At 38.0% G+C, this 20603-nt stretch overlaps 1 protein-coding gene across 2 annotated transcripts in view; it reads left to right on the top strand.

The window, feature by feature from the left end:
* Nucleotides 1–20603, top strand: part of GEMIN5 (gem nuclear organelle associated protein 5) — a 42076-nt gene continuing 21473 nt past the window's right edge. The window contains exons 1-16 of one of the 2 annotated variants that reach the window (XM_072400487.1): nt 1–34; nt 1560–1715; nt 2715–2869; nt 4253–4434; nt 4986–5137; nt 5956–6072; nt 8608–8740; nt 10677–10839; nt 13114–13326; nt 13693–13778; nt 14880–14962; nt 15042–15178; nt 15637–15710; nt 16489–16670; nt 17766–17905; nt 20425–20596. In XM_072400487.1, coding sequence (XP_072256588.1) covers nt 1571–1715; nt 2715–2869; nt 4253–4434; nt 4986–5137; nt 5956–6072; nt 8608–8740; nt 10677–10839; nt 13114–13326; nt 13693–13778; nt 14880–14962; nt 15042–15178; nt 15637–15710; nt 16489–16670; nt 17766–17905; nt 20425–20596 — 2134 coding nt within the window. In that variant the 5' untranslated portion in view covers nt 1–34; nt 1560–1570. Of the gene's footprint in view, nt 35–1559; nt 1716–2714; nt 2870–4252; nt 4435–4985; nt 5138–5952; nt 6073–8607; nt 8741–10676; nt 10840–13113; nt 13327–13692; nt 13779–14879; nt 14963–15041; nt 15179–15636; nt 15711–16488; nt 16671–17765; nt 17906–20424; nt 20597–20603 lie in introns of both variants that reach the window. The other variant, XM_072400486.1, reaches the window with a different exon arrangement.

The raw sequence follows: 20603 nt of genomic DNA, 5'->3' as shown, positions 1-20603 counted from the left end.
GGCAGCGTTGTGAGGAGAGGCTGCAGCAGAGGAGGTAAGAGGGAGGCTGTTCATGTCTGTACACCATGCTGATACGGCATGGAGGGGCTGTGCTATATACACTGTGTGTGCACAATATACACTGTACATATACATATTGTGTTCTGGTAGCAGTGTCTATATACTATGGGAGAATGTCCTAATATTCTGCCTGTATATACATATTATCCCAATATATAACATATATATATATATATATATATATATATATATGTGTGTGTGTAAGTATATATATATATATGCATAGTCTGATAATATACAATGTATACCATACACATAGATAATATCTAGATATACTGTATAAAAGGACAATATACTGGTATATATTGTGTGTGTATATTAGTGTATATATATATATCTATATACACACACAGCCTATTGATATGCATTATATATGGACTGACATATACAGTTGTGTTCGGAATAATAACACTGTCTTGAAAACGTGAATAAAGCTAAAACTAACTTTTATTTCTATACACATAAATGCATTGGGAACACTGCACTTCTATTCCAAATCAAAACATGAAATGTGTGTTATTCCTTTGGAAATAAAAGCTGATTTGGAGGATCATTCACCTAAATACAGTGCTATTATTCTGAACACATTTATACATGCAGGTAGATACATCTAACACACAGGAAGTACACATCCAGCCCCCGGATTAGGAAAACGTGCCTTTGGAATATATAGCAGTTTAGTACTAAAGATAATATTTCCCATCCTGAACAAAAACATGACCACTGTCAGCTTTTATTAGTGATTGTTACCTTTTTGGGAAAATTTGCCTTCACTTCCTGCCCCAGTGAGATAAGAAGCTATAACATCTCGTGTACCTTTTACCTACTCTTGATTTCTCTGGATCAATGGGGGTAATCATTTCCTTTTCTGTAATGGAATCATTTAAGGGTGAAATGTCTCCAATAGGGATCCTCTAGACATTCTAATGTATGGTTAACGTAGAACTTTGAAAGGAAACGCAGTCAGTTTTTTTTTTTTTTTGTATGGAAGATTTGCCCAATGTTTTAGTAGACAGGAAATGAGGACAATTTTCTCTAACAGAGCCCTCAATTTCCTATTTGACAGGTGTTAGAATAGACAGTGGAGGGAAATCTCCCCCATGGGGCCACAGGCATCAGTAAGGGCTAGAAGAGTGTGTAGTTTTGGGTAGGTTTTATTGGGACTTTAGGTGGAATTTCCATTTTCCTGCCCAGGTGTTTTTGGAATAGAAAGTTAGGCGAAAACTGATGGCAATAAAAAGCTGAGGCTCCAACTTGCCCTATCCAAAGTAAAAATAGTACAGAGTACATGCCTCAGGGAGTTGCATGAGTGTTAGTTGTCAGGAATTACAGAAAAGTTGGGTTAATTTAAAATCAGTGAACTTTTTCACCATTGTACTTGCTGAATGATTGATGTTTGGAATTTCTCCTCAAATAGTCATTATTGCTGTGTAATTTTGTACCACATCACATGTATCATTTTAATATATTCTTTGTGACATTTTTATTGTTTTTTGCAGGTGACACAAGGATGGGCAACCCAGACCGGATGCTTAGTGCATCCCCAAACTGGTACTGCAGTCGTTCCAGTGATGCAGCCGGTGGCCTCTTTGGGTTCACTGCTCGTAATTCTGTGTATTTGATGCGTATAAACCCCCAGGAGCCTGCATTCTATGGTAATGTGCTACACATTTTTAACATCTCACTAGAATCTGATTAATGAGCATTAATTCTGTATATCAAGATTTTACGATTAGGTAGGTAACTATGCAGAAGGGACATCACTTTGTTTCTGAAATAAAGACCTGCCCATTTGCTTAAGTGCCACATTAAAGCAAACATGTGCTTTGCTAACCTCCAAACTCCCTGTAGTTTGATTAGCTGAAGGAGATGTCCTGTACTAATGGACATGGAGTAACACATGGTATAGTGCTGGGCTGGTCAGTATTGTCACAGAGGTTCTATATACCTGTGTAAGTTATGACTGTAGCAAACTGTAACTTACCTGGGGCTTTGCTTTTACTCCCAGTGGCTAAAAAGAAGGTAAGTTTGTTAGGCTGGGAGGAACTAGATTGAATTTATTAGTCTGAACAACACAAGTTAAGCATGGATTACGCTTAAGATTTAACTCTGGACAAAAGCTAAATATAGACATTAATATGCTTTGAGGTAATGGGAAAGCTGAACTCCTATGTGTAGTTGTTCTCAGACAGTGACTTAAGCTTTGAACACATGTCAGATGATTCTCACCCAATACAAATGGACATGCTCGTCTCGTGCTAATATCTGATATGCATACAGTGGCCCTCATTGTCTATCAAACCACGTCCATTTATAGAGCAGATTACAGTGAAGGGCCACTCTCTCATTTTCCCCATCCCATTTCCATAGAACAGAACGACACTGTGTACACAGAGCTCATCAGACAGCTTTACAGGACTTTAGAAAGTACTGAAGTGATTGGATCAGTTTGATACCCAGTGAAGTACTATGGTGAGTTAAAAGTCACCAATGAAAGTACCTTTGAAATGTAAAGGTTTTCATAAAATTTGGCAGAAGTTCTTTGAAGGAGCACTCGTTCTGAAACTGTTCTGTTGCCTGGATATATTGCTTGTATGTGACCATATTGTAGTATTCCTGTTAATAAGGAATATTTTTTTCTATTTCTCTTTCAGGGGAACTGGTTGGACATACAGAGAGAGTGTCTGGCTTTGCCTTCTCCCACTACTCTGGTCAATCTCACATCTGTGCCAGCAGCTCTGATGATGGGACTGTGAAGGTGTGGGACACTAACACCAAGAGCATCGTGACTGAGCACAAACTCCATCGGGTAGGTTCTTCAGAAATGCATTTCAATGCTGGTAAAATCTTCCTCCTGTGTTTTTTGCATGCTGCATCTTTGCGCTTTTCTTGAAAATGCTGAATATTTGGGAAGAGAATATTTCAAGAAATATTTTCTTGAAAAATCAAACTGGCTGAAAATTTGGACAGAGAGCATTAATGCTGCAATTTCCTAAAAAGATCCAGAAGTAAGTATTTATGGTCTTCTTTTTAGCTTCTTCTGAATATACAAGTAAATTGTCCTGACAGGTTTCATTTAAAAAAAAACTTGTCATTTGGTTACAGAAATATCAGAGACAAGTTAAAAATGTCCAGGCTGCTTCTTGATCACTGGAGTTAGCATATTTGGATGTCAGCACTGACAGCATACATATCTTTTTTTAGTACAGGTTCTTGTAGGATCTCTACCTTAGGCTACTGTAAGAAGATAGGAAGATGATGGAAGGTCTGTCAGTGAAATTTATGTGTGTTTTAATTAGCTGTTACATTGGGTAGCCATAAACATTCCAAGGGTGGCATCAGTCTACCCCAAATTGGCGTCATGAGGTTAATTCAAACACTGTGGTATCACATCATAGTCAATACAGGACCAAAGCAAAGGGTTTCACTTCTAAATATTTCAATAGTGACAATCAAGCTGCAACATCCTTGTAATACAAAAGGTAGGTGGAACTGGGAACTTGGGGGCAGTGGTCTTTCTGTCAGAGCTCAAAAGTTTAAAAAAGCTTAGTAGGGTTCATCATTATACTGTACCACAAGATTTTTTTTAACATTTATAGTAAGGGTCGGCAAACTTTTATGGCCACTAGGCCATTTCAGGGGTGGACAGGAGCACACTAAACCGGACTCTGAGTCCCGCCCTAATGGCTCTGCCCACCACCAGGGAACGTCCCCTGAAGTAAAATCCCTCTCCTCCGTATGAATTGCAGAGGAGGGATTTCCCTTCAGGGAGCTTTCCCTATTTACCGCGGCAGCAGAAGTATCAACACTGGCCATGGTAAATAGGGGAGCAATAGCAAGGAGGCGACACTGGAGCTCCAGCGGCTCCGGTAGTTCCTAACGCCCCCTGGCAGATATGCCCAGCAACTCGTGGTCCGGAGCCACGGGTTGTCGGCCAGGGGACGTTAGGCCGGATCGAACTATAGTCTCAGAGGCCAGGCACCTTTGCTTTGTACATGAAGTCTGAAAAATGTTGAGAGTAACTTACCTAAGGAAATCTGTTAAAGAACATTTAATAAACTATTACTTCTGAAAAGTCCAGCCCACATTCTTTAAAATTTTGAACCCCACTTCTGGAAAACTCACCCCTTTTCTTTTGGTTGGAAGAGACCAGACGATGTAATGGATGTGTTTTTTTTTTTTTCTCCAACAGAGCACAATTGTTTCCCTGCATTGGTCTCCACTGGTGAAAGACTTGTTGGTGACTGGGGATGAGAAGGGAATAGTGGTTTGCTATTGGAGTAACCGTAATGATGGGCAGCAGTTCTTTCCTGAGCCAAGGACCATCTTCTGCCTTTCCTGCTCTCCACACCAGGAGGATCTAGTGGCTGTTGGGTAGGTTATTTGCACATCTCTGTTTTATGATAAATTAACTTCATTCTGTTAAACTAAATTCTATTGCATCCGCCTGCTCTAGATTTCTAGCTTGTATTAGGAGAATCTACTTGTTCCTTTCTCCACATTCTAATTTAGTTTTTTTCCTCAAAATATCTGTGCAAAGGCATCCATAGTATGAAAAGTGGATTTACAATATATGCTTTGTAATTAGTAAAGAATATCTTTAATGGAACATTATTTGAGCATTTAGTTCAGCATTGATATTTTGTCAATGTTATCTAATCATTCATAAAAGGTCATTGCCAATATTTACAATACAATACCACAATTTACACATAACTATGCTGCTTCTTTTGCCAGCCCAGCCATGGGCATTATCCACATAATACTTCTATCTGATCCAGGGATAAAGCTAGCCATGGATGATAAATGCTATAAAGTGCCCGTTTTTTTTAATTCTGCCCAGAGCTGCAGCTAAACGTGATGTGACTGGCAGAAGATGCTGCTATCTTGGGATCAACGTTAGCAATGTTTCTCATCTCTCCCAGGTACAAGGACGGCATGATTGTTCTCATAGATATCAGCCGCAGAGGAGATGTGGTGCATCGACTGCGTGGACACGATGATGAGATCCACTGCCTGGCATGGTGCCCTCATCCCCGAGAGGAAGAACTGAATCAAAAGCTGGAAGATGCACCAGGTATATCAGTTGGCTGATCTTAAAAAAAATAAACACACCATCCAGGTGCTTGCAGAGATAAAAGGCATCTTTTATTCAGCCATTCTTACTGTGTGTCGGTTTGTTCAGTCACTCTTGCTTCATTTGTATTCTGTACATTTTAGAAGTTGTTGTTTAAAGTTATATCAGTTCAGTCACACAATCTTTGTAGTTAAACTTTCTAAGGGTACATAGCCTACCTTTTATAAAAAAAATTATTCTAGCTGTAAGTCCAACCCAGAATAGCTAAACAGAAATGTAAACCAACAAGCCAGTGAGTTCTCTGGTTTACTGTCTCTGTGGGCCCATTGCATATGCCCTTTTTACTGTTACAAAAGTTATGTAAGCAGTCTAAATATGGCTGTGCAGTCCAATAGTCACCAGTTTTAGATTGAGCACACTTGCTGTGGATTGTGGCTGTCACTTAGCTCTGCCAGCACAGAGCCCTGGAGTGAGAAGTAGTATGTTTGCCGCTAAAAAGTATTTTAAGGTACTTCCAAGCAAAAATTTGGTTTCCTGCCACTTAAAAAAATGTAAGACTTCAAATGGCAATCAAAGTTAAAAATAGTGCTATAATGTGAATATTACAATAAAAACTATAAATGTGTTGCTGCCAAAACAGATTTTTTCCTTAATTTGAGTAATAACTTTATTCTAAATGCTAAAGGCACCTACCATCTAAAGTGGTTCCTTAGAAACTTGGAAAATGAAAAGGCTAGCTCTGTACATGTCTGTCTGAGCTCTGTGTACTCTGTGCTGTATCCCATCCTGAGCATATGTCCTTTCTTTTTTATCAGCAGCTGAACAGAACACAGCAAACGGCGACCTCCTGCCAGAGACTGAGAACAAGGGCTGCTACCTGGCCTCAGGCAGCAAAGATCAGACTATTCGTATATGGAACTCATCCACAGGAAAAGGTGAGTGCCTGGGGACTGGCATACTTTGCTGCATTGTTATGCAAACCATGTGTGTGTGCAGAATTTCAGCATGCTGACACTGATATAGTTTGTAGCAGAACACCATTTGAATAATATTAAAAATATATTTAATTACCCAAATGTCGAATTTTCCAGTGCTATGTTGCTTGAAATTGTAAGTGATTTGGTGCTATTTACAAGACTTTGCAAAAGATTACTGCTGTGTTATTAGAGACTGTAAGTGACTATTAGGAGTGTGTGACCAAAAGAAAGTAAGAAGTGATTGTAAAAACCTGCTGCCATGTTACAATAATCGGTGAGCAATGTCATATTAAAAGACACTGCAAATGAGAGAGACTACACCGGTGAGCTTACATTTGATACAGTAAAGCATGGCTGAGAACAATACCAATATATATATATATATATATATATATATATATATATATATATATATATATTGTATATAGTATTTTTAAAAACCCAAATATAATAAATTGTGGATTGTCTGAAGCCATAATACCTAAGAATTCCTCCAGTTTTATCACCATGACATAAAGACAGAATTGAACGAAAGGGTGGTGGTGTCTGTCTGCATGTGAGAAGTGATCTAAAGGTGAATGTGAAAGAAAAAAATTGCGGATGGAACAAGCGATTAAGTTGAGGCATTATGGGTGGAGTTTAATGTGGGGTTGAATAACACACAATTAATTATTGGAGTCTGCTACCCCAGTGCTAAGGAAGAAATAGAAAATCTTCTAGCACAGATAGAAAAAGCAGCAAAAAGTGGAAGCGTTTTAATCATGGAAGATTTCAACTACCCTGACATTGACTGAAGTAATGGGACTACAGGAACAGCAAAAGGGAGGAAATTTGTGAATTTAATACAAGATAATTTTATGGTACAGTTTATAGAAGCCCCAACTAGAAATGATACTCTGCTGGACCTAGTTCTTTCTAACAATGCAGAGCTTATAACAAATGTGCATATAAAAGAGAATCTGGGTAGCAGTGACCATAATATGATTTCATTTAATGTAAGCTGTAAACAGGTAGCAAAAACAGGAAAGATAAAAACATTTAATTTTAAGAGAGCAGATTTTCCATTATTAAGCGCGGCTCCCTGTGACTTACACTGGGAGACAATATTGTCCTCAAAGAACACAGAACAGTAATGGGAATGTTTCAAGTCTGTTCTACAAAAGCAAACTGAAAAATATATTCCAATGGGTAATAAGTTTAAGAGGCTAAAATTAAAACCTATGTGGCTCACAGCTGTGGACAGCTGTAGACAGCTGTTAAAAAAGCCATAAGGAACAAGAAAAGGGCATTCCAAAAATACAAAAGTGAAGGATCACCTTCATCATTTGAAAACTATAAAGAATATAACAAAAGCTGTAAAAAGGAGATAAAATGTCCAAAACTTCAAAACGAAAGACAGATTGCAAAGCAAAGTAAGGCAAACCCAAAAATATTTTTTAAATATATTATTAGCAAAAAGATCAGAGCATGTAGGCCCCTTATAAAGACAAGGCAGATTTCTTTCTTGTATTAAAGTACTTTCTTGTATTAAAAGAGGAATAGACTGCAGAGATGGAGACATTATCCTGCCCCTGTACAAAGCATTGGTCAGACCACATCTGGAATATGCAGTCCAGTTTTGGGCACCCGTTCACAAAAAGGACATTGTTGAATTGGAGAGAGTGCAGAGAAGGGCAACTAAACTAATAAAAGGAATGGAGGAGCTCAGCTATGAGGAGAGATTAGCTGAACTGAATCTATTCTCCCTTGAGAAGAGACCATTAAGGGGGGATATGATCACCTGGTATAAATATGTAAATGATCCATATAGAGAACTCTCTTCCCATTATTCACTTTGAGATCATTACAAAGAACAAGAGGCCACTCTTTGCATCTGGAGGGAAAGAAGTTTAAGCTCCGGATAAGGAAGGGATTCTTCTCTGTAAGGTCTGTGAAAATGTGGAATAGACTCCCTCAGGAAGTAGTTTCAGCAGCTACTATAGATTGCTTTAAGAAAAAGCTGGATGCTTTTCTAGGAGCACAGAATATAACTGGGTATTAAGGCTAATGTTATATTTAGCAATAATAGTGACATTTTACTTCACTCGCTTTCTCCATGACAGTAGGACAGGAAATAAGGAGAGCTGTTACCACCATCACAGTAAGACACAGACATAAAGGTATACCTAATGCCTTATTTTAGGAAACTACTAAAACCATGTGATAGTTCTTTTTACCACCTGTTTCCACACACAACAAGAGCAAGAAGAAGGGAACAAAGTGTTCCAATTAGAAGTGAGCTTCCTTTTTCCTTACGACAACAACAGGGTTGCTAATCCTATCCTACTCTATTCAAAGGAGAAAAAACGAGTTTAGCTTTTGTACATTTAAATAGCAAGCAGACAAGTATTAAACCTTTCCTATTCTACCTAAAAAATTGTTTGTTTAGTATATTTTCTAACTGGGGAGCCCTCTCATTAATTCCTGTTACTATTATCTCTGTAATATTTATAGGTGTTTCCACACTGAAGTTGCCCTATTTGAAGCGCCGTGGAGGTAGTATTGATCCAGCCACCAAGGAGCGCCTGTGGCTTACTCTCCACTGGCCACATGGACATCCAACACAGTTACTGTCCAGTACTTTTGGGTAAGTAAAAAACAAATTGATCTTCCTGAAGAATCCTTTATTTTATCATGTGTAAGACATAAAAAAGTTAAGTTGGTTTTGCAGATTATCTTAAGGCCCAGATATTGACATTTTTATAGTTTGTGATAACCTAATATGTAATGCAAAATGTGTGCACCTCTTCCCTTAATTTTTTAACTGTGTGCTTTCCTTAATATATATTAAAAACACTCTGTTTAGCTTCCCTGGATAGGACAGCAGAAGCTGTACGGCTAGATCCCCATTGCATCAAAGAGGCTTCTATGGCTGAACTGCAGTTTAATGCAAAGTGCATACAGTGGTGTCATCTAGAGCAGCCTTTCTGAAACAGGAAACTGGAAGTACATTTACCTCTCTACTTGCTGGGAATGCTAATCAGAGTATCTTTAACTGGTTGTAAGAAAGCACCTTGTTATCTTTTAAAGGGTAAAGGTATGAACATGCTAACCAAATCTGTACAAATGAAGATGCCTCTAGTTTGATTTTATTTGTTTGTAATAATAAGTTAACCAGATTATAAGACAAAAGAGTTACAGAGAAGTCAGTATTCATTAGTCTTTACAGTCCATATTTACAAAACGTAAACGTGGAGTTCGTCCAGTTCAAGGCATGACATTAAAGTACACTTGGTGTAGACCGTGAAAGAACATTGAGACTAAAGCCATGTGTAGGAAGCTCATAAAGTCCAATAGTAAGGCTATGTACACACGTAAGATTCTCGTACTATAAATGCCTCAGGGCTGATATTGGATGAGAATCTGGTGTGTGTACATCGCTCGTCATCTGGACCACGGTCCTGGCAGGTCCACGAACAACAAATGAGGAACGATCATAATGCAAGTGAAAGGAGAGTGCACAGCGGGGTGCCGTTCCGTCGCTCTCCCCCCTCCCCTCCCTATAGAACAGAACAGCGCAGTGTGTACAGTGCTTGTTCAGGCATTGTACAGTCGTTGGAAAGGATTGTAAAAGATCCTTTCCAATGACATGTTTTTCACGTGTGTATGCAGCCTATGTTCTGCAAAATGTGTAGTCTGGAAAGTGGCACGGAAGATTGCACACCACAATTTACAGAGGTTATCTCTAACAAAAAGGAGACCCCTCTACAACAATGGTAAACAAGGGCTGGGATGGGGTGTGTATAACCCAAATTAGAAAGAAAAGGGAAGAATGAAAAGAAGAAGAGAGACATGAAACGGGAGAAGAGGGGGGACAGAGATAGGAGAGGGGGGCAAGGTATGAGGAGACTCGCCTCTGCCTGCGCCACCAAGGCCCCCCACTACATAGTGCCAGGACTGGGCATCACATAAATAAAAATTCAGTTTTAAAGTCACCTAGTAAATAATTGGTGTAACCATGGGACTATATCTTGCAGAATCTCACCATTAGCTCATTATTAAATTATAAGTGGGTCTTTTGCTTTACTTGTGAGACAGATGGGGAACCAGACCACCAGGTTTGTTTCACCCCCATGAACACAAAGCCTAACAGTTTTGTCTGATGTTTATGACAACCAGAGGGTGGAAGGAGCAGGAGCACATCTAAGGGGTCTTTCAGGAAGCCTCTTCCAAGAAGAGTATAAATAATTTGATAAACCTCTGTCCAAAATGCTTTATACGGGGTACTCCAAATATGGTATAGAGAACCCCTGGATCTGCATCCTTGTAAGCTTAAGTCCGAAGTGCCAGGTTTAAATTTTGCAAATCTGGGGTGGGAATAAAGGGTACTTACCATTGTCTCATACTTTCAGTGAGTGTTGTAAAATAGGATTATCAGCGTCTATATAATTAAATATTATATTAGTATATAATTAAATTAATACATATTTGTATAAAGGTTTTTGATCTCTTCTATGATGTAAAAGGACATTCTATTATCTCGTAGAATGACATCTGACTTTTCTTTTGTATTTTATTTCTAGAGGTGAGCTGCTCTTGTGGGATCTGACAAAGTCTGGAAAACAAAAATGGAGTCTCTTGGGCGCTTCAGAAGGACAAAACCATACTCGAATTGTTTTTAATCTGTGTTCACTTGTAACAGAAGAAGGGAGGGAATTACTTATCTCTACATCTATGGACCGAGATGTAAGTTTGAAGCAGTGGCAATTGTCAAAGACCTAAATTTAGGTTAGGACACTGGTTAGTTCCACTTGAGCACACAATAGAGTTGATTTACTGAAAGAATTTAGGTTGTTCCTGAATTTTCACACTGCAACTTTTTCATTTAGCTTTGTGAATGTGGCAAACGTCTGCTGACTTCAAATCATTGCATGCTTTTTTTTACGGACACGTGATTGGATATTACCTTAAAATGTAATTTTCACCACAATCACTTGGCTAAGTGAAATATCCATTGCAAGAAGATAATTTACTTTGCTGATTTAGCAGCCTAACTTGTTAAGGAAATCAGCCCCAATGTGTTGGATCTAGTCCATTTTATTTTTGTTAGAAAACAACAATGACCATATTGCACAGCACTACCATCAGGTGGTCTGCTATGAAATCCACACTTGCAGTCTCCCCAACTTCAACCCACCCATTTACAAAACTATAAAAGAATAAAGGCAGCTCAAATGGCATTTGTCTGCACCAAGCCAGAGAGTGGATCTGCATGCTTTCGATGATAATTGTTTAACTTACAGAGAAAAAGCTGCTTGTTCTCAAACTGGCAGTAATTTACACCTTTCTTTCTTTTTTCTAAGGGAATGAGGATGCCCCTTATCCCAGAGATTTGCCATGAAGTTGCAAAAATACTGTGTGTGTGATTCTAAATACATCACCAAGGGAAAGTCATAAATGTGCCAGTCTTCATTACACCAAGGCAGTGTACCCTTTAATCAGAGTGCATCCTTCAACATGAAGAAAAAAAGTACATGGCTTCTCCCCTTGTTGGCCCTACCCCACCTTGTAGGTTTCAGCAGGTATTACATATTTCAGTGTAGAAAATCAATTAACTCTGCATCCTCCAATTGGTGAATCTGCTTAAGTTTCTTGGACATGGCATATGATTGCATACCTAAATCACTAATCAGTACTTGGGACATATGACAGATGGAATCAAGTTCTTAAGCTATTTTAGTCACATAAATCTCAGGGCAGTAGCCTTAGCATTTCTCCCATAAAGCTCTTTCTGTAAAATGCTTTTTCAGACAAAGTTTGCCTGCTTTTTTTCTTCATGTTGAGTTTGTAGGCAACACTGTTCTCTTAATGTAAAATAGTGTTCCATGGCAGTAAAGTATTCAATCAAGATATCAGATTCTCATACAAACTAATCACACTGTGGACATTGTTGATTACTAATATTTTTTGTCCTTTCTGGTTGTCTTGTATATAAAGGTTTTAGTTTGTTATAGTTTTATAGGTTTTAGTTTGTTGTAATAGGAAATAAGTTGCCCAATATTCACAGCAAGCAATCAAATTCTAAATTTATGTTGGAAATTGTATAATGAAAGCGCATTAATTTTTGTGTAAAACTCTTCAGATTTCCCTTTTCTTTTATTCCTGATGCCGATATTTTTTTTTTTTTACTTTAAATTTCATAACTAATTTTTGGTAATACAGGTAGTCCAACGTAAGGACATCCAACATACGGATGACTCCTAGACACAGAACCTGCTGCTCCTGTTCAGGATGGAGGCTTGATGAGGGGGGGTGTTGGATGACTTGCAGAAGAAATCTTTTGCTAAACACAGCTGAGACATAGATCTTCTGCAAGCTCTTGTAATTTGTAAAGCACAGCTTGCTCCAGAAGTTAATTAATGTTTTTTTTGCTTTGTTTGTGATTAACTCACAGTGAGGATTTTATACAGTAACTGACACTATGCTGCCTAAAAAAATGTTGAGACAAACATCTGTCCTAATTGGCTTTAATAAAATAATGTACCTGTTCTAATTTACATACAAATTCAACTTAAGAACAAACCTACAGTCCCTATCATGTATGTAACTCGGGGACTGTCTGTACTTGAATTTTTTGCAGCTATAGGTGGGTACTATGAAAGCTTAACCGTATATTTGGGGGATTCCAGTGATAAATTTTCTCCCAAGTTTCACTGTTTTGCATCAGCCTTACCTTGGAGGTCTCATCGCTTCACCTCTTGTTCCCTTTTCTACATGGGTGTGACTATTCACTGAAGTACCTAGACGTATTAGTTTTTTTATAGGCTACAGGGGGAGTAGAGTTTGGGGAAACCTAGTAGAGAGGTAACCATAGCATGTAAAAGTATTAAAAGCCACTGTGAGATTCATGTATCCATTATTTATTCAGATGGTAAAAGATCTATTTATAGTGTACTTTTATTATAATGTTTGATAAATGTTGCTTTGTTGGATTTTTTTGAATTCTCAAATTATTTCCAGGTAAAATGTTGGGATCTGGGTTCCCTTTCTTGCTCTTGGACATTGAGTTCCCTGGGTGGCTTTGTGTACTGCCTGGCTTTCTCCCCTGTGGCTGCTGGATGCTTGGCCATCGGAGTAGGTGACAGCATGATCCGCGTATGGAACACTATGTCTGTTGTAAACTCCTATGATGTGAAGACGTTGTGGCAAGGCATCAAGTCCAAAGTCACTGCGGTAAGTGTCTAAATAAACTTATTTGATGGGAAAACCTGCATATGTTTTTTTTAAATACTATCATTGTGATATCATTGCTAGTTTGTCCAGCTATTTCCTGCTGCAGTAGCTTGCTTTTTGTACCTCCACACCTATAGTAAAAAAAGCATTACATTTTGATCACAAAGTCTTAAAAAGACACTGAGCACAAAATAGTAAAAAAAAAAAAAAAAGCTTTGATCGTAGGTTAAATTTTGTGTCCTTAATAGTCTGCCTTTTTGGGAGGCTACGGTAGGATAATGAGAAGAGCATAAAATATCAGCTGACAATAAGGCGAATATCTGTTCTTTTTTCTTTGTATCTGATTTGGTGTTTTACTCTTTCTAGCTTTCCTGGCATCCCACCAAAGAAGGTAGCCTGGCATTTGGTACAGATGACGGCAAGGTTGGGATTTATGATGTGTTCTCCTCCAAGTAAGAGAATAACACATTAGTATGGTTAGAGCGGCTCTCCAGGCAAACAGCTGGGAGCCTCAGGCAGCAATTAGAATCCACTTATGATGCAGAACAACTAGCTTTAAATCTACTATCCTAAATAGGTATGGTAATAGTGCAGACACAGAATCTAGAAATAACCTTTTGTGTCCCCCTATGATTTTGTTTCTTTTTTGTTACTGAAGCCTGACTTTGTGACCTGCTTAATGCATTTACCAGTGTCCACTAGGGCACAATTGTTGCACAGAAGAGCAGCATTTGGTGTAGTTTATCAGGTTCCAGTAAGTACAACTAAGAAAAGGCATGCAAAATGCCTATTAAGATAATAGAAGGCATTTTGTGGCGTAAGGCATTTTGTTAAAATATGCAAGGTGAGCACATGATAATTCTAAGAGGTATAAATTAGAATTTTCACAGCACCTAAGCCCTTTCCGCTATAGCAGTGCTCAGTGGAGCCTGAAAAGGAGTTTAGAGAAGCCCCCCCATTTACTGCCTTCAGGTTTCATTGAACTGTATAAACAACATTTCTAACATGCACTTTACTTGGCATTTTACCATATCTATAAGCACAATGGAAAGAATATAAATAGGGCTTACTGTATGTATGCTTAGGTAAGCATAGTAGTAGGTAGAAGGGTCACTTTAGCTGCACTGATTGGTCAAAGCATGGCTCAGGAACTATGCTATAGGTAAAAATGAAAACTTTTTATCTCCAAAAGTCCTTCATTGATACTTTTAGCATTATCTATGTACAGAAATGGAGCTAAGTGTAAGGACATCATCTAGTGATACTCAAACTCAAGTGATAAAGTGGGGCTAGGTGAGGAGACAATGTTATAACTTTTGCATCACAGGCATGTGACATTTATATGCTTGTCTAAACCAAATTATCTGCTTTTTGCTGTAACCCCCCCCCCCTCCCCCCAAGATAGAAGAAAGCATAGGTGAGTGTTGGGCACAAGTTGCTTGGACAGGGTGAACTGGCTTGTGCAGATGTCATCTTTATATGGCTCATTATTCCTTTTGTGTGATGAAGTGTTGCCGTATGTTGCCTTTGAATATGCTTCTTTTTAACTTTAGGCCCCCACAGATCTCTAGCACCTACCACAAGAAGACTGTTTATTCTTTGTGCTGGGGTCCACCACTGCCCCCATTCTCATTTGGTGAGTTTACAGTTATGACACTCCTAATCATACATTACATAATGTGATAGAAAGCTCATTTGTGACAAATTATGTGCAGGAGCAGAAGGGGACTGTTCCAAATTCACTCTGTACAGCTGTGGGGGAGAAGGAATCATCTTCCAGCACCATCCCTGGAAACTTTCATTGGAGGCTCAGGATATTAACAAGCTGATCCAAGACACCAATGACATTAAAGTGAGTATTATCACTTCTAAAGAGAAAATTTACAGCACTATCTGTTGGTGCAGTATAAAAGCTTTGCTGGCTAATGCCAAATTTAAGAATTTTCATCACTTGGATTTAGGCCAATAATATTGAAAGCCTCATTCTGTTCCTAATTGTATGGTAAGGATATTTAGAAATGCCTGTTTATTGACTTTACTAGGAATTTAATAGGCTATACCACCCAAAAAGAATATATTTTCAGTTGCATTGCTGCTGGTAGGTTAAATATGACACCTTTAGGCCACACAGAATTTTTCTGAGGTAAGTTTTTAACATTTACCACTGTGGCATCCTACTAATAAGTACCACAGCTGTAGGTGTGTCACATCTCTTAGCAGTGACATATAAAGTTTTGATGCTGGGACAATGCTTCCTTTCATAAATATTGTATGTGTGGTGTGATATTTTTTTCTCTTCTGTTTTATCAGCACAAGTTGCCTGTACACACTGAACTGAGCTGGAAACCTGACTTGCAGCACATTGCCATTGGCAATGAAGATGGGTAAGTGACTTGTAGTAAAATAACAGAATAATGGAAAAGTTAAACTTTAGTTGGATCCTTGTAAATTTTTTTTTTAATTTAAAGCGGAACAGAAAGTTTGGAAAAGTATACTGTCAAATCTAAATAATATTATATTGTAACAAATATTAGTACCTGGGTCATACTATCTTTTCACACTAGTATTTTACAACCTTAGAAACATTTCAACAACAGGTTGGTTTTGTAATGAGCACGTCTTGTCTTTACTGTGTCTGTGGGAAGTCATTGCTGAAATCTGCAGCTTTTTACGATTTTTAACATGACGCCCTTCTTTAACATACAGTACTAGAGTGAGCAGCTGTTGTATTTGGTGCACTGTGAAAACCTGTCCATGCTTAATATTTGGAGAATAATACTCCATTACATTTCCAAGACTACAAGGAACAGTTTGCCAAAACTAGAAAACAAAATCTGTCAATTACTCGTTGAGGCTCTCCCAGGATGAATGGAGCACTTTACCGGAGCAGACAGTAAAATATATTTGAAAAAATGCTGTAAATGAAGGATCAAGGCACACTTCAGGATGTGCTGAAAAAGGTACAGGTTATTGTGCTGAAATCTTTCATCTTCTAACCCTAAGATGGCAGGTTTAGGAAGTTATTATAAATTTATTTTAGGATGCACAGAACTTTTAAATGGATATGGCAAATCGCAAAGCCCTAAAGAATATTCTTACATTTTTTGGGGTTGGAAAATTACAAGTTGTATATTTGATTTTGTGGTTTTTTATGGTATATAGGAGTATTGAAATCTTCCGGGCTCCAAATCTTCAGCTGATCTGCACTATCCAACAACATCATAAACTGGTGAATGCTCTTCGCTGGCATCATGATCACAGTGAGGACCCAAACCTAAGTTTTCTCTTGGCATCAGGATCCAACAATGCTATGGTTTATGTGCACAACCTAAAGGGACCTCTGGGTGAGAACGCATATTGATAATGCAAAACTACTATGTATTCTAAAAAATCTATGTCTGTTTAATGGACATGTTTTTTTGATTTTGTTAACCATTTGAACTATTATTGGGACTATGTTTGTTTGCTAGTTTCTTTCAAATTGTTTCATATGGGTTTATAACCAAATTTTAAAATAAATCTTGTGGTTTTGCATGGTGCAGATTATAACATGAAGAATTAATACACCACACATGCAACAGTCCTGATAAAAATCTGTCCGTCTATCTTGTCCATTAAAAGAAGAATAAAAAAAGTCTTTTATACCTCCTGAGTTCCCTGCTGCCTATTGGACGGTTGATTACTGGCAAACAGAAAAAAAATTGTTGGCCCAGGATACCCGCTCTTAGTTTTATTGCCTAGTGCAGCCAAATGAACTCCCTGCATCATCCATGGTGCAGCTTACTTCTGTTGGAAGTGTGAAATCCTCTGTTATGTGGGATCTAACTGAGGTGGCCCCTGATTGTTGCTTGTTGATACTAACCAGGTATCGGAATTTGGAGGGTCAGGAAAGCTTTTGAGTTTATTATCAATTGGGATCAACCCAATAAAATGTTTTAAATTGTTTTTATTATTTTTTATTAAAATAAAAAGTATGATTGTTCTTGGTTGTTTAAATTGTGCAAGGAAGTATCTAAACTTGGATGCCTAAAGAGTCCTGTTTTTTTTTTTTTTTTTTCATAAATAAGTGTTGGAAACACACTATAGTGCCAAATATAATATAGCAGTAATATCTGTTCCAGTGACCCTATTTTCTCTTACTTCCATTGTATTTGGTACAGAAAATCATTAAAAAATCTCTCAACAGGACACAGACTACAAACGCTATCCTATTCTATCCAAAGCTACAGGAAAAAGTTGTGCCTATACATACTTTAAAGTGATACAAACATGAAAAAATTTATTTTTAATGCTGAAGTACCTGATTTCACTTACAGTCAGCGCTGCAGAAAATGTTTAACACTGGGGCTAATAATACTATCCATTCAGATTGTAATTCAGTAAAAGAATATTGTTTTTAGTTGGTAAATAAAAACTTTTAATTCTTTTTATTCCCCCAGAAAACGTCTCTGATGCCCCCATCACAATTACAGAGCCTTACAGAACCCTGTGTGGGCACACAGCAAAGATCACAAGTCTGTCATGGAGCCCGCATCATGATGCCAGGCTGGCATCTGCCAGCTATGATGGTACATCACAGGTGAGATGAGCTACATGGTAAAGATATCCTTATTCTGGTCCTATTGTGTTTCAATCATATAAACACATATATGAATAGTGCTGCATAGTTTTTAAGCAATGCAACTATCTTTTAGTTTCTTGTGGTAATGTATACACAAGAAGCAGGCCACAGGCAGCAGCTATTCCCAGAAATGTAGCCTGTTTTTGGCATGCATTTATTAGGTACCCAAATATTTCCATTTATGTATTTAGATCATTAAGAGACACCATGCAGTGAACTCTGCTGCTTACAATGAAATTCACAATTGTTGCACTGCATCCAAGAATAATCCAAAAAAGTTTCATAAACAAATGAAGTGGATAAATGCCTGAGTTCAGGTTTTTGTACATACAGGCCTTGGCTGGAATAGGAGCAGTGTGTACAGCTTTTCAAAGGCATGTGAGAAAATACATTTTAAAGGTTAAACTTCTTTCAAATGAAGCTTTGGATTGCTTTGAAACAGCTTTGTAAAACTTGATGAGAGCAATGCAGTCTTTGTAAAAGCTCACTGTACACCCTGCTTGTACAAGCCGATGGGATGCCTGCATGTACAAAACCTAACTTCCTGCATTTATACAATGCTGTAGCTGAAACTTTTTTAATGTGGTGTGAAACTCTTATATACTGTTATTTTCATCATTTTCATAAGGATAATATATAGCATGTGGGTGAAAAAGCTCCAAATCTTTACGATAGCTCCTATTTCTATAAACGCAAATGCATTTGAACACTGCATATTTTGTGTTCTTCCAACAAGTTTGCGTTCTTCCCTTACAGAAAAGGAAATATTAGGGTGTTCAAAAAAAATAGCAGTGTCTGCATTCTTTTCTTTACAAACATTGACGTGAATAAACTAAAAAATCTTTAAAGATTTTGTTTTACCTTGAATTATTGAAGTAATTTTTAGTTGTATATTCACTGTTTCTGAGAAAAGCTGCACATCAGGGTTTCATGTAGTTGACCAACTTCTGGGACCAGTGAATAGGTATTCCGGCCCAGGATATTTGGACTACATTCCGCAATTCTTCATTTCCATGATTTGCCTCAAAAACACCATTTTGGATGTCACCCCAGAAGTTTTCTATTGGATTAAGGTCTGGGTATTGGCCACTGTATAACTTCAATCTTGTTGGTCTGGAACCAAGACGTTGCTCTGGTCTGGTGTGTTTGGGGCTGTTGTCTTTTTGAAACGCCCATTTCAAGGGCATGTATTCTTTGGTTTAAGTTAACATGACCTCTTCAAGTATTTAATGTATTCAAACTGATCCGTGATCCATGATGGTATGTGATACCATTCAACACCTTAGTATGAGAAAAATCCCCATATCATGATGCTTGTTCCACCTTCACAGTGTACTTTGGCTTGGTTTCAGTTTTTAGGGGTCATCTGACAAACTGTCTGCTGCTCCTAGACCCAAAAGTAACAATCTTGCTTTCAACAGTACACAAAATGTTGCACCATTTCTTCGTAGACCAGTCAGTGTGTTCTTTGGCAAACTGTAACCCCTTCGGCACACCTTATTTTAACTTTGGGATTTTGTGGGGGCTTCTTGCTGATTGGCTTCATATCACATCTTCTAATTGTAACAGCACTTACAGGTAACCTTCTTTGATCCTCCTGGAGTTAAGAGCTTTGCCATTTTGGCTATTTTTCTATTCATGTGAATGGTAGTTTTTAGTGGTCATTTTAAAGCATTTGAGGTGATTTTAGCTGAGCAGTCTTTCATTTTCTGCATTTCTGTATATGTTTTTACCTCTTCAATCAACTTTTTAATCAAAGTATGCTGTTCTTCTGAACAATGTTTGGAACAATCCATTTTGCCAGAGAGAAATGCACTATACCCAGCATGTACAGCATTTGCTGCCTTCCTTTGTTAAATAAGGTCCGGATTTGTCACAGAATGAATGAACTCCACACTGCTAATATTTTGAGCAGCCTAATCTTTCCTTTTCTTTGCTTTCTGTAAAGGAATAACACAAATTTGATATGTTTTCCCATGGTTTGTTTTGGAATAAAATGTGCAGTGTTTCCAATGCATTTATATATTTGTATTGTAATGTATAATATTATTCTGAACTCAGCTGTAGGTGCTTCAGTAACGTTGTAGATACTTTTGTTATCTCTGATCTGTAGGTTGTTTTTTATGAAAATAAATCAGAGGAATTAAAAAGGAAAACTGACAGAAACCAGTTTGTAAAATTTTAACCAAAATTCTTCTGGGTCTGGCATGACATACATATCAATTGACTCTACTCAAAAGTGAGCATCTAACCATCAAGCTGTAATGAGGGGCATGCTAAAGACATGGCCAATGTCAGCATTTCTGTTTCCTGTAATTTTTGGAGCAGCAGTGGGGATGGACATATAGGCATTCTAGGGTGCCAAGTGCAGGATAATGGATGTTCAGTCATCAAAAATGAAATTATGTTACGGATTTACCTTTAAATTGTCACCTTTGCCCTAAAACGTTTGTCCTTAAACCTTTGTCTTGTTCTAGATTTGGGATGTTCTACAGGAAGAACCTCTCAGTAATTATCGTGGACACAAGGGGAGGCTTCTCTGTGTTCAGTGGTCTCCAGTAGAGGCAGACCAGGTGTGGACGGGGGCTGATGACTTCTGTTTACACAGTTGGCTCTTATCCAGGCAGGAGCACAGCCGGCCACCCAAAGGTCAGTA

The sequence above is a fragment of the Pyxicephalus adspersus genome, chromosome 2 (assembly GCF_032062135.1).
Source record: "Pyxicephalus adspersus chromosome 2, UCB_Pads_2.0, whole genome shotgun sequence".
Taxonomy (NCBI): domain Eukaryota; kingdom Metazoa; phylum Chordata; class Amphibia; order Anura; family Pyxicephalidae; genus Pyxicephalus; species Pyxicephalus adspersus.
Note: the sequence above shows the minus strand (reverse complement) of the source record. Positions and strands in the feature narration are given on the sequence as shown.